The 15,131-nt window shown below is 39.2% G+C and overlaps 1 protein-coding gene across 1 annotated transcript; it reads right to left on the bottom strand.

Annotated features, from left to right (window-relative positions):
• Positions 1-4,193: 4,193 nt before the first annotated feature.
• LOC133620977 (uncharacterized) lies at positions 4,194-14,817 on the bottom strand. Its single transcript, XM_061982703.2, has 2 exons — positions 14,294-14,817; positions 4,194-5,577 (listed from the first exon to the last, which is right to left on the bottom strand). The coding sequence occupies exons 1-2, from the start codon at positions 14,418-14,420 to the stop codon at positions 4,499-4,501; spliced, it is 1,206 nt and encodes a 401-aa protein (XP_061838687.1). The 5' UTR covers positions 14,421-14,817; the 3' UTR covers positions 4,194-4,498.
• Between the last annotated feature and the right edge of the window lie 314 nt (positions 14,818-15,131).

The following is a 15,131-nucleotide window of genomic DNA, read 5'->3' as shown; positions in this document are numbered from 1 at the left end:
CTGTACAAGTACTAAGTAAAACAGTGAATGATATGTCTGGGCTAGATCAGAAGAAACTAAACTCGGCTCTAGGAATGGAGAGTAATAAAGACTGAACAAAGGTTTTAAATTTAAGTGGCACCAAATTATATTAAAGAATAATAGGAAAAATAAACAAACAAACATTTATTTCCAAATCTGTGTTATATGTGTTTTATGTTGCACGATTACACCAAGAAAAATTCCTAGTTTGTGAACCCGTTCTCAAACAATGGCAATAAAACGATTCTGATTCTGATCAGACATGTAAATTCGAATGGCCATTCACATATTCATCAATTCACAGAACGTTCAGTATTTACAATATCAGTATACTTGGTTCAGTCCTTGTTTTATACAAACGATGGTATAAGCGCAACACGAATTCATAGTTCATTAAACGGGCCCCGCAAAGTCCACGTTGTGGTGGCAGTGTCCAGAGGGGTTTTAGTGAAGGGACGGGGGGAAAGTGAATGTTCAGGAGGACCGCAATGAACTCGTTGCGTTTTGGTAAAAAGAAGGAAAAACAGGGCAGCTGCTGAGGAGCCTCCTACCAGCCCGGTGCTCGGTTGGGTGGATTCAGTTCAGTTCAGGTGGTTCGGTTCCAGGCATAAAGCTTCAGACTCTAGTTCAGGGCTCTAAGCTCGCCATCCAACCTGGCCTGTATAAAAGGGCAGGACCAGTCAAGTTTCCAGTGCGCACACAAAAGAAAATACATTCAAATACTAAAAATACTAAATAATGCTAATGTATTCAAATAGCAAAGTATATTCCTTAATATTGTACAATAAATTCATAAATCCAATTAAAATAAATAATATAATAATTGTTATATCAAAATATTAATTTCTCTAATGGTATCAAAATGGGGGCAGCACGGTGAAATAGGGGTTTGTACATCTGCCTCACAATACGAAGGTCCCGAGTAGTCTTGGGTTCAATCCCGGGCTCTGGATCTTTCTGTGTGGAGTTTGCATGTCCTCCCCGTGACTGCGTGGGTTCCCTCCGGGTACTCCGGCTTCCTCCCACTTCCAAAGACATGCACCTGGGGATAAGTTGATTGGCAACACTAAAATTGGCCCTAGTATGTGGATGTGAGTGTGAATGTTGTCTGTCTATCTGTGTTGGCCCTGCGATGAGGTGGCGACTTGTCCAGGGTGTACCCCGCCTTCCGCCCGATTGTAGCGGAGATAGGCTCCAGCGCTCCCCGCGACCCCAAAGGGAATAAGCGGTAGAAAATGGATGGGTATCAAAATGTAAACACTGCATCCACAAATAGAGTGCTAGCAGACGCAGTGGTTGACTGGACTGCTTCATAAAGTGCCTTGGATGCATAGCACTGATCAATCATCAAAGCAAGTAAAACAAACCAAGAACAATCAGACAATTGTTTGACAGTGATAACATTTCATTCATTTGGGTTAACTATATTCAGAGAAAGCGGGCATATAAGTAGATGCTAACAGCTCCATTCAAAACGAATGCAGCGGCTAGGCTACGTAAAGCTACACAAATGCAATTCACCAATTCCGCAGATAAATCACACTCAAAGACTCCCGCGGGACGACCCACGGCTCCGGTAGTCGGCTCCTACAGTTCGACATTATTACATTTCAGTTTAGAAGGCTTAGTTAATAATTAAAGCGTAAAACCGAGTCACATACCTGCAGCAACATCACACAGCGTGTCCCTCTTGCTCTCACCGGTAGCAGCCCACTTCCGGGTTTTATACTAGTCTGATAGCCGCGTTAGGTCACGTGACCACGTGACGTAATGACGCACGCAAGGACAGCTTAGGCGACGAAAATGTGTCTATTTTAATTTTCAATTTTCAATTCTAACTTTCTATTCTTATTTTTTTACCTTTTTTATACTTTGTAGCACTTTGAGATTTTAACAAATATAAAGTGCGTTACAAATGTAATTAATTATTATTATTATTATTATTAAATAGAAATATTTCCTGTTTAACTTTACAGAATAAAAATAAACATATTTTTTAAACAGGAGTGTGCTTTATTTATGAAGATCGACTCTCAGTGAGGTTATCGTCTTTATGCTATGTTGTGTAATTTGTCATTAAATAGAAGCATCACACACACACATCATTAAAGTGGAATAGATGACACGCCACTTCTAGTTTTAATTTGCAATATATATAAATATATCTATATATACATATATATGTACTGTATGTTTACATATATATGTATATATATATGTGTGTGTGTATATGTATGTATGTATATATGTGTATGTATACATATATATGTGTTTATATAAATATACATATATAGGTGTGTATATATATATGTAAATACATATTTATATATACAGTATGTAAAATATAAATATATACAGTACAGGCCAAAAGTTTGGACACACCTTCTCATTCAATGCATTTTCTTTATTTTCACGACTATTTACATCAAAACTATGAATGAACACATGTGGAGTTACGTACTTAACAAAAAAAGGTGAAATAACTGAAAACATGTTTTATATTCTAGTTTCTTCAAAATAGTCACCCATTGCTCTGATTAGTGCTTTGCACACTCTTGGCATTCTCTTGATGAGCTTCAAGAGGTAGACACCTGAATGGTTTTCACTTTACAGGTGTGCATGATATTTGCTTCACAGGTGTGCCTTATCAGGGTTGATTAGTGGAATTTATTGCTTTATCAATGGGGTTGGGACCATCAGTTGTGTTGTGAATTAGAAGGTGTGTCCACACTTTTGACTTTTGGTACTATATATATATACATACATATAACATCTGGACACGGAACATTTTCTTTACATTCATATTGCACTAAAACAATTGTCGTTGTGTTGCTGCGGCTTCAATTATTGTTCACTACAATTGTTGTATTGATTCATCGTGGTTCATCACTAACGGAGGTTAGGAGCAATTTATCGATAGTTGCAGTGTCGCCATTTGGGGATATTTTTGAGATTGTGAGCCATGTATTATGTATCACAATGGAAGGAAAGGAACCTTCATCCCTGCCAAATGCCTGGAGAGACAGGTTATCAAACACATTAAAGCTGCCATACCCCCATCACACGATCCATATCAGTTTGCTTACAGGGAAAACCGGTCAACAGAGGACGCTATCGCCATCGTGCTCCAAATGCTACTGGAACATCCAGAGCATAAAAACATGTATGCGCGGCTCCTCTTTGTGGACTACTGTTTGGCTTTTAACACCATCTGGCCATACAGACTCCGCCCCACACGCCAGCCACTGGGACTTAACATCAACCTGTGCAACTGGATCGTAAACCTTTAAAAACCTTTAAAATCGCACACTTCCTCCACCCATGCCATCAACAAAGGGGCGCCTCAGAGGTGTGTGCTGAGCCCCCTGCTCTACACACTGTTCACCCATGAATGCTCTGGCTCTGCCTCCTCCAACTTCATTGTCAAGTTCGCAGACGACACCAGGGTCCTCGGACTCATCACCAAAGAAGTCGAGTGACCCATATCTTGCTTTGTTGTCATATAGAGCTATCCCATTCGATAATGGCTAGAGCCCCACCTGGTTGCTTATGGTCTGTAGGTTTCGAGCGGCAGTTCCCCAACGCCCTGCCCTGCAACACCTAAAAGTACCAGAAGTTTCTGCTGTTGTACAGAAGGACATGAAAGGAAAGGTAAAAGACACAACAATTTTAACAGGAGACATCGTGTTAGAGATTTACGTCAGCTCACACCAGAACAGACTGTGTAAATCACCAATACCAAAGCACAAGGGACTATAGTGCAAACTCATGCAGTAATTGTGTTCTTGCTTAAAAGTATGCACTACTATAAAACACAGTGAAGAGGGAGACACTTACAACCGCACACACACAGAGTAAACACAGCTTGTGAAGGTGGCGGACATCTCAAAAAGACTTACACCCAAGTAAAAATATTTTTGTCGACTAAATGCTGGTAAAATGTTGTGCATTGCATTTGAAACAGGACATTGACAAAAAAGTAATGCTGTCACAGCACAATGAACCTCTGCACACATCCCAAAGAGCTATTACTTACCTGTCTCAATAGTTTTTTGAAGATTTCATTGAGTTGAAATGTAAATAAAAGAAGAGATGAAGACAGAGGTGGGTTAGTTTATATTTATTTTTAAACAGGGACAATTTTGAAAACTCATGTACACAATGTAGTGAATTTATGGCGGATAAAAGCTCTAATGAAAAAGATATGTAATCTATAAATTGTAAAAGAATATTAACAAGATTGTGCTGCTGCTGTTCTCACCAGCACATTTGTGTTTCCTACACTTATAAGAGAATCTTTCACCACACACACACTGCAACACAACATTTTGTCACTTGTGTGTCTTCTTGTGTCTATTCAAATCGCCATTTTGTATAAAACATTTACCACAGACTGAGCAGATAAAAGGTTTTAGACCTGTGTGTGTACTACCAGTGCTGATCGGTCATAAAAGCTTTTGTTGCAGCTTGAACAAGATTATGTTTTTTCTCCAGTGTGCGTTCTCATGTGTACTTTCAAATTTTGATTTAGGCCAAATCCTTTACCACAGACTGAACAGATAAAAGGTTTTTCACCAGTGTGTATTCTCATGTGTTTTTTCAAATCTGTACTTTGTATACAACCTTTACCACATATTGAACATGAAAAAGGTGTTTCTCCTGTGTGTACTCTTGTGTGTACTTTTAAATGATGCTTGTGAGAAAATCTTTTACCACACACTGGACACATAAATGTTTTTTCTCCAGTGTGTGATCTCATATGTACATTTAAATATTTATTTTGTAAGAAACTTTTACCACAGATTGAACACATAAAATGTTTCTCACCAGTGTGTATTCTCATGTGTACTTTCAAATTTTGTTTTAGGCCAAAACCTTTAGCACAGACTGAACAGATAAAAGGTTTTTCCCCAGTGTGTATTCTCATATGTATTTTCAAATCACTATTTTGTATAAAACCTTTAGCACAAACTGAACAGATAAAAGGTTTTTCTCCAGTGTGTATTCTCATGTGTCTTTTCAGATCACTATAGTGACTAAAAGTTTTGTCACAGTGAGAACATGTCATGGGTGTGTTGTCAGTGTGACATGTCTTATCAGCTTTAGAGTCTTCATCATCAGTGTCAGGAGAGTGTGACGTTGTGTCGTCACTATCTGATAGTGGAGCTAAGATCTTGTCTGCTTGTGATCCTCCACAGTGGTCTCCATCAGCTTCTGTTGTCATGTGTTGAGTTGAGCTGCTGCTTGGAGGGTCCACCTCTCTCTTCTCTTCACTTTCACCTTTGACCTCATCATCTTCACTCTTCACAATCACACCAATCACTGCCATCTTGGTGACATCAACCTCCTCCAGTTTTTCAAGATACTCTCTCTCCTGACTGATGCTGTGTTCCTCGTCTTCCTCTTTAAAGTGCGGTGGCCGAGACTCCTCCTCCTCTTTAATGTCGGGGGGCTGTAGCTCCTGCGCTTCCTCTTTAAAGTGGGGGGGATGTGTCTTATCTTGTTCCATCCTGGAGGGCCACTCCTGCTGCTCAGGGAGATGTTCTTCACAGATGTCTGCAGGACACAAGAAGACCAACACATGCTTTAGAAAAATGCAGCTTTGCTCAGTCACATGAGACATTGTTCAGTACCAGCATATGTCTTTGAGGATCTTGTCAGTCCCCACCAGGGCCTCCTTAATGCACAAGCTTACTTGGGCTGAGGCCCAGGGGCCCCTGATTGTGCTGACGAATTGCACTGATTAGTGTTCATGGCTGTCAATCACAGACAGCTCTGCTTTGCGTAGCGATTGTGTACTCTCGCTCTCTCAGCTGCTTAGTTTTTTCCTACTGCTCCAATCGGGGCGCAAACCCAGGTCGCCGGTGTGAGAGGCGAGTGTGATGACTAATGAGCTAAAAACTCTCCCAGGTCGTTAGCACTATTCCTGAAGTTGACTGACCTCTGTTACACTTACACAGACGTGCATGCACCTGTCACAAAGGAGATGTATTCATGAAATAAATAATTTTCAAAACCCCCTCGGCCCCAGGCCCAGCCCTAGAATAAAGCGGCCACGCTGACATTCAAGATGTCATAACCATATCGTACATCAGGGAATAACAGAAGCAATTAAACTAGTCATGAAAAAACACAAAATAAACAACAGTAAAACCTTACAAAGCTCACACACCCAAGAAAAAATTAAAACAGGATTTTTAAAATAAAATGCAAGTATAATTGAATCGCCAATATCAGTGCAAAAAAGAAAAAAAATCAGGCGTTTAATAAAATATGAAAAAACTGAGAAATATGTGCAATATAAACAGAAGTAAGATGCATTTTTGCATAGTGGTGACCTAAGGCACATATGGTGAATATGAATATATACATTGATTGCACACATGGAATATTGCACATCAATGGTTTTGATTAGTTGCATAATCTATTAAAAGTCACTGCATACAACAGTTCTGGGTGTTTATTGCTTTGGGTGAAAAACTATTCTTGACTCGGTTTGACTTAGCCTTAATGCATCTGTAGCGTCTCCCCGAGGACAGCAGGTCAAACGGCTCAGAGCCGAGGTGGGAGTTGTCATTGCTGTTGCTTTGGCTTTGCTGAGGCAGCGGTAAGTGTAGAAGTCCATCAGGGAGGGAAGAGGGCATCCAATGATCTTCTGAGCTGCCTTTACAAGTCTACAGCCTCTCCCTGGCTGCCATGGTGCAGCTGCCGTATCAGACTGTGATGCAATAGATCAGCACTCAGTGGATGAAGGTCAGCAGCAGGTTGGAATTGAGGTTGTGCTTCCTGAACACTCAGGTGTAGACGCTGCTGAGGCTTCTTGATTATGTGAGTGACGTTCTCTAACCAGGAAATGTCAGTGGGGATGAAGACACCAAGAAACCTGAAGGTGTGGACTCTGTCGTCGATGTAGAGAGGGAATTCCTTTGCTTCCTGGAGTTGAATATAATCCCGCAGGTTTTCTTACTGTTTAGAACATTTGTGGATTTATTATTTTTTCTCTTTAAGTCTCCCATCATTGGCGTGCGTTCAGAATGTGATGACCTACTCTGGCATGTAAAACATGGCACCTGTCTGGAAAAAAATCTAAATCATTAAATGCAAATAAATGATTGCAATATAATACTTAACTTTTTTAAAGCTACTACTCTCGATGGAGGTCAGCAAGGAGCACACATCAAGTTGGCCTCCACTTCTCTTATAATGCAAACCATACATATTTTAAGGGATAAAAAGTAACCATTTAATAATTCTGTTTTTAAGCCCGATACAATTAATAGTTTTCACAGTTATTGGGCCACGCATTCTTTTTCATTCATTCTTGTGAAGAAGCAAAACAATGTGACCAATTTTGAATGATTTACTATGTTCCTACAAACCTCCACTCTGGGTGCAAGCCACTGCGAGGTGAGCCTTTGCCATTTCCTTTGGCTGTGGGTCTATGTGTGTCAAGTCTCCACAGATGAGGTAAGCTTCCCGCATACTAGAAAAACTACAATTAATTTGAAGTAAAACTATTCCAATAAACTATACTACGAAAATCATTCAGACCTCTTAAAATGTTTCACTTTTTATTTCATTGCAGTCATTTGCTAGAATCAAAAATGTTTTGATACGGCTCTCAAACTTTGATGTTGTGATCCGCTGGCCGGATCATATTCTGTTTGGGTTTTTCGAGTCACTTGGGCTTTTCTGTTAGTTTTGGACTCCTTTAGTTCCTGTTTGTGCACCTCTGAGTTGGTTTCCATAGCTACTTATTATTTTCACCTGCCGCTTGTGTTCCGGACACGCACCTGTTTCCAATCACTGACATTATTTAAACCTGCCTTTTCCAGTCCGTCGGTCTGGCTTCTGGCTTCTTTATTTGCGTCACGCGACTGTTACGTGAGTTTTTGCTTGTCTCCTAGCCCCTGCTAGTGATCTTAGTCTGTGCTAAGTTGTAGCCTTAGATTTCGGTGCGCTCGGCACCTTATCCAGTCGGTTTGTTTTCTGTTTTGTACCTGTTTTGTATTGTTTTACTATTAAATCAAGTCTTTACCTGCAAGTCCTGTCCGGATTCGTCCTTTGCATCCTGGGAGAGCATACCCCACATCATCATGCGACCCGATCATAACACTTGATCTTCTATGTAGTCTTTTTGAAGCCTGCATTGTGGATGCTGCAGTATGTATGCAGAGTATATACAAATTTACACACCACCCTGTACACGAACTTAGGCTGAACAACTGCTCAGACATGTCACGACTGTGTTACAACTTTCAAACCTCGATCTTCTATGCAGTCCTTTTCAACCCTTGGATGCACAACCTACCAATATCTACACTCTTCAACAAGTGGGGTCAAAAATGTCCCAAATTAAAATCAATGCATTTTGCAATAAACTTTGTTGTTAGTCTTTAAAATGAAGAGTTGTAATATTTTCATATTCCATGTATTCCTCATAAAACATGTTTGAGACATGAGTCCATTTGCATTTTCATTTATTTCCTTATTAATTTTAGGAAATTGCAGTTTTTGTAGCACAACCCACTCTTCCACAAGCGGGGGTCAGAAAATATCTCAAGCCGTTCTTATGGAATCTTCTATGAACCTTTGATTCTTAGCAACTCTGACTGTCCCACTTACACATCTGATGTCATCTCTTACATATGATGCAACTTTAGACTGTCAATACTGTCCCACTTACACGTCTCTTGTCAGCAGTCTCACCACCCATGAAGGGGAAATATCTGATCCACTAAAGACTGTAGGATGACAGAAAGCTAATGAGGTTATAGCAAATACTGTAAAATCTGGAACTATATGCATACTTATGGCTGACTAGAGATGTAAAAACCATGGCAGGTACATTTTACAGGTTGGTAATGTTTAACTTATTAACATTTTGTGATGTAACTTTCAATATTTGTGTGAGAAGGTGCATTGCTATCCTCCTTCAAAACCGCACTAAAAGAACACCTCCAGGCAGCTACAACCCTAGACTAACACCCTCCCCCCACCACATCCCACCTCCCCGGATTGTAAATAATCAAATGTAAATAATCAAATGTATATACTTGTTCTTATGCTTTCTGAGCTCACTATGTTCACTGCTCGCTGTACATATCCTACGAAGTCAGACCGACACTGTTTCAATGTCCATTTCTCAGATGATATAATTGTTGATGACTGAAGTGCTGATATCAACCAAACCTAACCCCCCTGACACAACCCCCTCCACATCCCACTCCCCGGATTATAAATAATGTAAATAATTAAATGTATATACTCTGATGATTAACTTGTGTGATGACTGTATTATGCTGATAGTATATATTTGTACCATGAATTGATTAACGTGGACACCGACTTAAACAAGTTTAAAAACTTATTCGGGTGCTACCATTTAGTGGTTAATTGTACGGAATATGCACTGTACTGTGCAATCTACTAATAAAAGTTTCAATCAGTCAAATGGGTAGTAAACTCTGACCGTTAGAAGGTAACATGGTACATTCATTTCATCTGCTGCTTCTGCCAGCATGGCCAACAAACACAACTAGTCACCGGACTATCCTGCCAAGTCACCAGACTATGCTGCCAACATGGCCAACAAACACAACTAGTCACCGGACTATCCTGCCAAGTCACCGGACTATGCTGCCAACATGGCCATCAAACACAACTAGTCACCGGACTATCCTGCCAGTTTGATGGCCAGTTACATCAGATGTGAAAGATGACATCAGATGTGTAAGTGGGACAGTATTGACCACCAAAGTTGCATCAGATATGAGAGATGACATCAAACGTGTAAGAGGGACAGTATTGACGGTCAAAGTTGCATCAGATGTGTAAGTGGGACAGTCGGAGTTGCTAAGAATTAAAAGTTCATAGGAGATTCCATTGAAACTGCTTGAGGTCATTTTTACCCTACTTGTGGAAGAGTGGGGTAGTGATGCAAAAACTGCATTTTTGTACTGTATTTTCTGGACTATAAGGCGCACTTAAAATCCTTTTTTTCTCAAAACTCGATAGTGCGCCTAATGTAAGGAATACGTTTGGTTGAGCTTACCCACCTCGATGGCAGTCAAACATAAGAGATAAGTGTAGGCTGCACTGTGATGGCAATATAGCCACGTAAATATGACCGCCCACAAAACAGCGCATCCTGAAGCGACTGTCAGAAAGCGGCTTGAAGATGATCTGTAAAACATAATCTATGCAACATTTTGAGTGTTTTCATTTTTAGAAAAAAATAATGATATGACTCCTTTAATTCGCCCTATAATCCGGTGTGCCTAATATATGAAAAAAGATCAAAAATAGTCCATTCATCGGCAGTGCGTCTTATAATCGGGTGCGTTATGGTCCAGAAAATACGGTAATTAATAGGAAAATAAAATTAAAATGCAAATCGCTCATGTCACAAACATGTTTTATGAGGAATACCTGGAATATGACTTTATCATAACTTTGCATTTTAAAGATTTGGAAGAATAACACGTGGGGTCATGTTGCACGATGATTTTAAGAGAATTACATACTACGTAATTGAGAAATGTTAGTTAACTGTGAACCATGATTGCAGGAACTTAAAACAATAAAGCTGGATGGATGAAGTGTAGATACCCCAAAACATTGAATGTTTTGTTTCTTTAGATATTACCTAGCTTTGGGGTGCATTCACAATGACCGAAGGCCTGACAGATTTTCCCTCAGTGGCCTCCTCTTTTTGTGGGCTGCAAGAATAGAATACTTTTTGTTACAATTTGATTCATTACATACATGGGGCTGTACTGAAGCCAGAGTACTTCACTTACTGTTCGTGTGGAGTGGTATCTGCCATTGATTTAGTTTGCTTGTAAGGTTTTAGGTGATCCACACTACATGTTGGTTTAAGTATGGCCCTTGCTGAATTGAATAAGGAGACAGTTTTACCTTTTATTTCCCCAATTTTGTAAGGCCCACTGAAGTCTGACTCAATTCATCCTGTAAGAATACAATGATCACCTCATCAAATTGTACATGTTTTATGTTTAAACAGTAGAAATACAAAATGTTAACTAATATTAAAGTCACGATAAAGGAATTCAAAGGACCACGTACCTCATTGACAAATTCTCAGCCTCGATCTGACCATATATTGGGCAGCCATGTCTATAAATAAATGAGCACACTTTGAGAAATAGTCCATTGCTGTCAGAATTTATTGGTACCCATCAGGAGTTTTGGGCAAGGGTCCTGTCAGATTGATACCTAACAGTTCCCAGACAGCAGACACCTGCCATAAAATGATTTAGCTACTAATTTGTTATAAGCGGTTTGATTAAGGCAGAAATTGACCTTTATATTTTGAAGAGGCAATTCAGCTGCCAAAGGCTTGCATTGGCATTGACACTGGTCACGTTCTGTAACCTTTAAGACAAAATAATGTACTGTATAGCATTAAGTCTATCTCCTGTAGTTTTATTAATATTCATAACTTCAAAACACATACCCATTTGTCAATATCCACACACATGCCAAACCAGTAAAATCTTGAGCAAATGGCATGCTGTGTTTTGACTCTTCCTGAATGTCCACCGATTGGCGTAGAGTGGAACTCGAGAAAGAGCTTCCAGGCCTCCTCTCTTTCCTTGATAGCCCATCTACAGACAACAGTCATAAATAAAATAATATATTGTAAAATGGCTGGAAAATTAAATACTTACCCTTGATTGTAAAGCTTTTATAAGATCTCCTCAGACTTCTGAGGCTTGGCAAAATCCTTTGGATATTTGCTGTCAAAGATGTAATTAAAAACCTGCTCCCACGGGTTGCTCCAAGGTTTACGCGGTTCACAGGTGGGTGTGGTTAAGGGAAGGTGAAGTTTCAAATAAATGCTGGAGAGCTTGGCACAAAGTACAAGGCAAGCTGGAGCTAGAAATAAGAAAGAAAGTATAGCTGAAATACATTGCGATGTAGTCATTAACATACAACCTAAATAACAGGATTGTTTTGTGACTTTCATAAAGTTACACACTCAAAAAATTGCAGTGAAAATAGTGTTTACAATGCTCATATGTTTTTTAAAACTATGCATACAGTACAAATATAGTGCTTAAATTTATAAGCTAAATTATTATAGTGTTTTTCACTTGGCCATGCAGCTATCTAACAAGTGTTTAAGTAGATAATGCCCTTAAGTAGATGTTTGACATGCACATGCATCTAACTAATGTTATATAAATAAATTTCCGAAATATTTACATTAGTGTTCTCCATGCTATATAATGTATCTAGCTAACTAACGCTACAAAAGTAGATTTGCGACATTTTCACATTAATCTCCAATAAAATTTCGACAAGCTATGCATCTAACGTAATATGAGTACATTTGACATCTTTACATGAAATAGGGAAATAATACATTCTACGTTTTATCGTTTAATAGCATATATTGTAGATTGTACTCACGTGAAAGGTTCAGTCGATGCACGTTGTAATGCAGTGCACGCTTTTGCATTCCTTGGATTCATACGCAGATACAGGGGGAGCGTATATTTCCAAAGGGGAGCACTCTTTGCCAGAACACCGGACGTGACGTCAGGTGAACACAACCTATAGGTATAATGGGTTTTACAGTGCAGCAGGTTTACCTATCCTCTGTAAGGACATGCGGGCATTGATCAAAACATCCTAAAAGATTAATTAGAGATGTATAAACCTCTGGTGTAAAGTGAGTGTCTATTTTCTCAGTATAAATGTTGGCCTATTACACCTAAGCATTAGCTCTACCCTCAACCTTATAATATCCAAAAGTTAAATATCATGGAAATAAAAAAATATATTCTCAAACCTGATTAAAAACATCCCTAACATGTTGTCATAAAATTCTACAATTTTCTTTTTTTGTGTGTGGCTGGGCCAAAAGGAACTCTTCCCAAAACATGTTTTACTAAGTGGTATTTTTATGGAGTATGTTCATCAACAATTCCTCTTTAAAGCACATTCACTTGGAGACCATCTACAACACGCTGAAGGAAAGTCAGTCACCTTTATGTTCTTTTCATAAATCAACTGTTGACTACTTTGCTTATTGAAAGATGATTGACAATAAATGATGACTTTCACTTAATGATGCATGTAGGACAGAATCAGGAAGTGAAATTAGCCATGAAACTATTAATTACAGATGTCCGATAATATCGGACTGCCGATATTATCGGCCGATAAATGCTTTAATATGTAATATCAGAAATGATCGGTATCGGTTTCAAAAAGTAAAATGTATTACTTTTTAAAACGTTGCTGTGTACACAGACGTAGGGAGAAGTACAGAGCGCCAATAAACCTTAAAGACACTGCCTTTGCGTGCTGGCCCAATCACATAATATCTACAACTTTTCACACACACAAGTGAATGCAATTCATACTTGGTCAACAGCCATACAGGTCACACTGAGGGTGGGCGTATAAACAACTTTAACACTGTTACAAATATGCGCCACACTGTGAACCCACACCAAACAAGAATGACAAACACATTTCGGGAGAACATCCGCACCGTAACACAACATAAACACAACAGAACAAATACCCAGAACCCCTTGCAGCACTAACTCTTCCAGGACGCTACAATATACACACTCCCCCCGCTATCCCTACCCCCCCCCCCCCCTTTCTCAACCCCGCCCACCTCAACCTCCTCATGCTCTCTCAGGGAGAGCATGTCCCAAATTCCAAGCTGCTGTTTTGAGGCATGTTGAAAAAAATAATGCACTTTGTGACTTCAATAATAAATATGGCAGTGCCATGTTGGCATTTTTTTCCATAACTTGAGTTGATTTATTTTGGAAAACCTTGTTACATTGTTTAATGCATCCAGCGGGGCATCACAACAAAATTAGGCATAATAATGTGTTAAATCAACGACTGAATATATCGGTATTGGCTGATATCGGAATCGGTAATTAAGAGTTGGACAATATCGGAATATCGGGTATCGGCAAAAAAGCCATTATAGGACATCTCTACTATTAATTATATTGATTACATTGTCAAATATGTTTGGTGACTCTGTGAGTTTTGTGTAAACATGTTGATACACATTGTTACAAACTGAGAGGAACATCAACCTCTCAATAATATTGTGTGTCTGAAACTGTCTAGTTTTTATGAACAATATAAAAACAAAGCAGTGCATCGTCCTCACAAGACAATTCACCTTCCTATAGACAATCTATTTAAGAGTAGTATTAATAATCAACTATAAAGTTAGTAAACATGTGAGAGTAGGAAGTAAACAAACCTGTTCTGTGTAACACCACTTGATGATGTTTCCTGTAATAGGCGTCCAGTAGTTGATGTTGTTCCTCCTTCTCCTCTTTTGTTCGAAACAGTTCCTCCTCGTACTCTGCTATCGTTCGTTCGCACATTTTCACACAATCACAACACTTTACACTCACACTTGATCTCTGCTTAGCGATATGTTGATAACTTCTGCGTCTATTTGTTAGCAGCTAACAACAAGCTAAGCTAGCTAGCAAGCTAAGCTACCATGAGAAGCAGCAAAGTGCACTTAGACTAATGTGTCCGAATATCAATACATTATTGACGACGTTTACTCTGTTGAACAGCATATGTTTGTTCATGTACGCAGTAATTAGGAAGACAGTACTACAATAGCCACAATAACGTCTTCAGCAAACGCCATCTTGTTTTTACATCATCTTGTTTCGAAAGCAGTTGTCAGATCTCGCGAGAGAAACAAACAACCAGCTCTTCTTCTTCTTGTTCTGACTGGCAGTAAAGGTTTGTAGCGCCCCCTACTGTACTGTAGAATGTAGTGTGGGTTAAAGAACATAACGAGGAAATCCCCCGCTTGTTCTAACTCCTCTTGTGTCAGAGTGGGATGACGTCACAGAAGAACGACTGTGATGCGACGTGAGTTGAAATAATATCAGCACGCTCGCTCCAAAAAAAAAGTCATGTTCCTTCGTGTTTGTCTTTTAAAAGAGTGCTTTAAACGAGATTTAAAGGACTGTTGTTAGTCCGTTGTTGATGTGATGAAACCTATTTCTTGTTTGGAAGGTACATATAATTGTAACTGTTATTTCTTCGTGCTCATAATAAATATTGATAAAGTG

Source organism: Nerophis lumbriciformis, linkage group LG21 (assembly GCF_033978685.3).
Source record: "Nerophis lumbriciformis linkage group LG21, RoL_Nlum_v2.1, whole genome shotgun sequence".
Taxonomy (NCBI): Eukaryota; Metazoa; Chordata; class Actinopteri; order Syngnathiformes; family Syngnathidae; genus Nerophis; species Nerophis lumbriciformis.
The sequence above is the reverse complement of the archived record's forward strand: the minus strand, read 5'-3'. Positions and strand labels throughout refer to the sequence as shown.

Bases quoted from the DNA above. Each gene is read 5' to 3' on its own strand.
- LOC133620977 (XM_061982703.2), bottom strand. From the start codon at position 14,420: ATGTGCGAACGAACGATAGCAGAGTACGAGGAGGAACTGTTTCGAACA. The intron at 5,578-14,293 runs GTTTGTTTACTT...TGTGTCCTGCAG, and splicing joins AGTGGTGTTACACAGAACAG to ACATCTGTGAAGAACATCTC.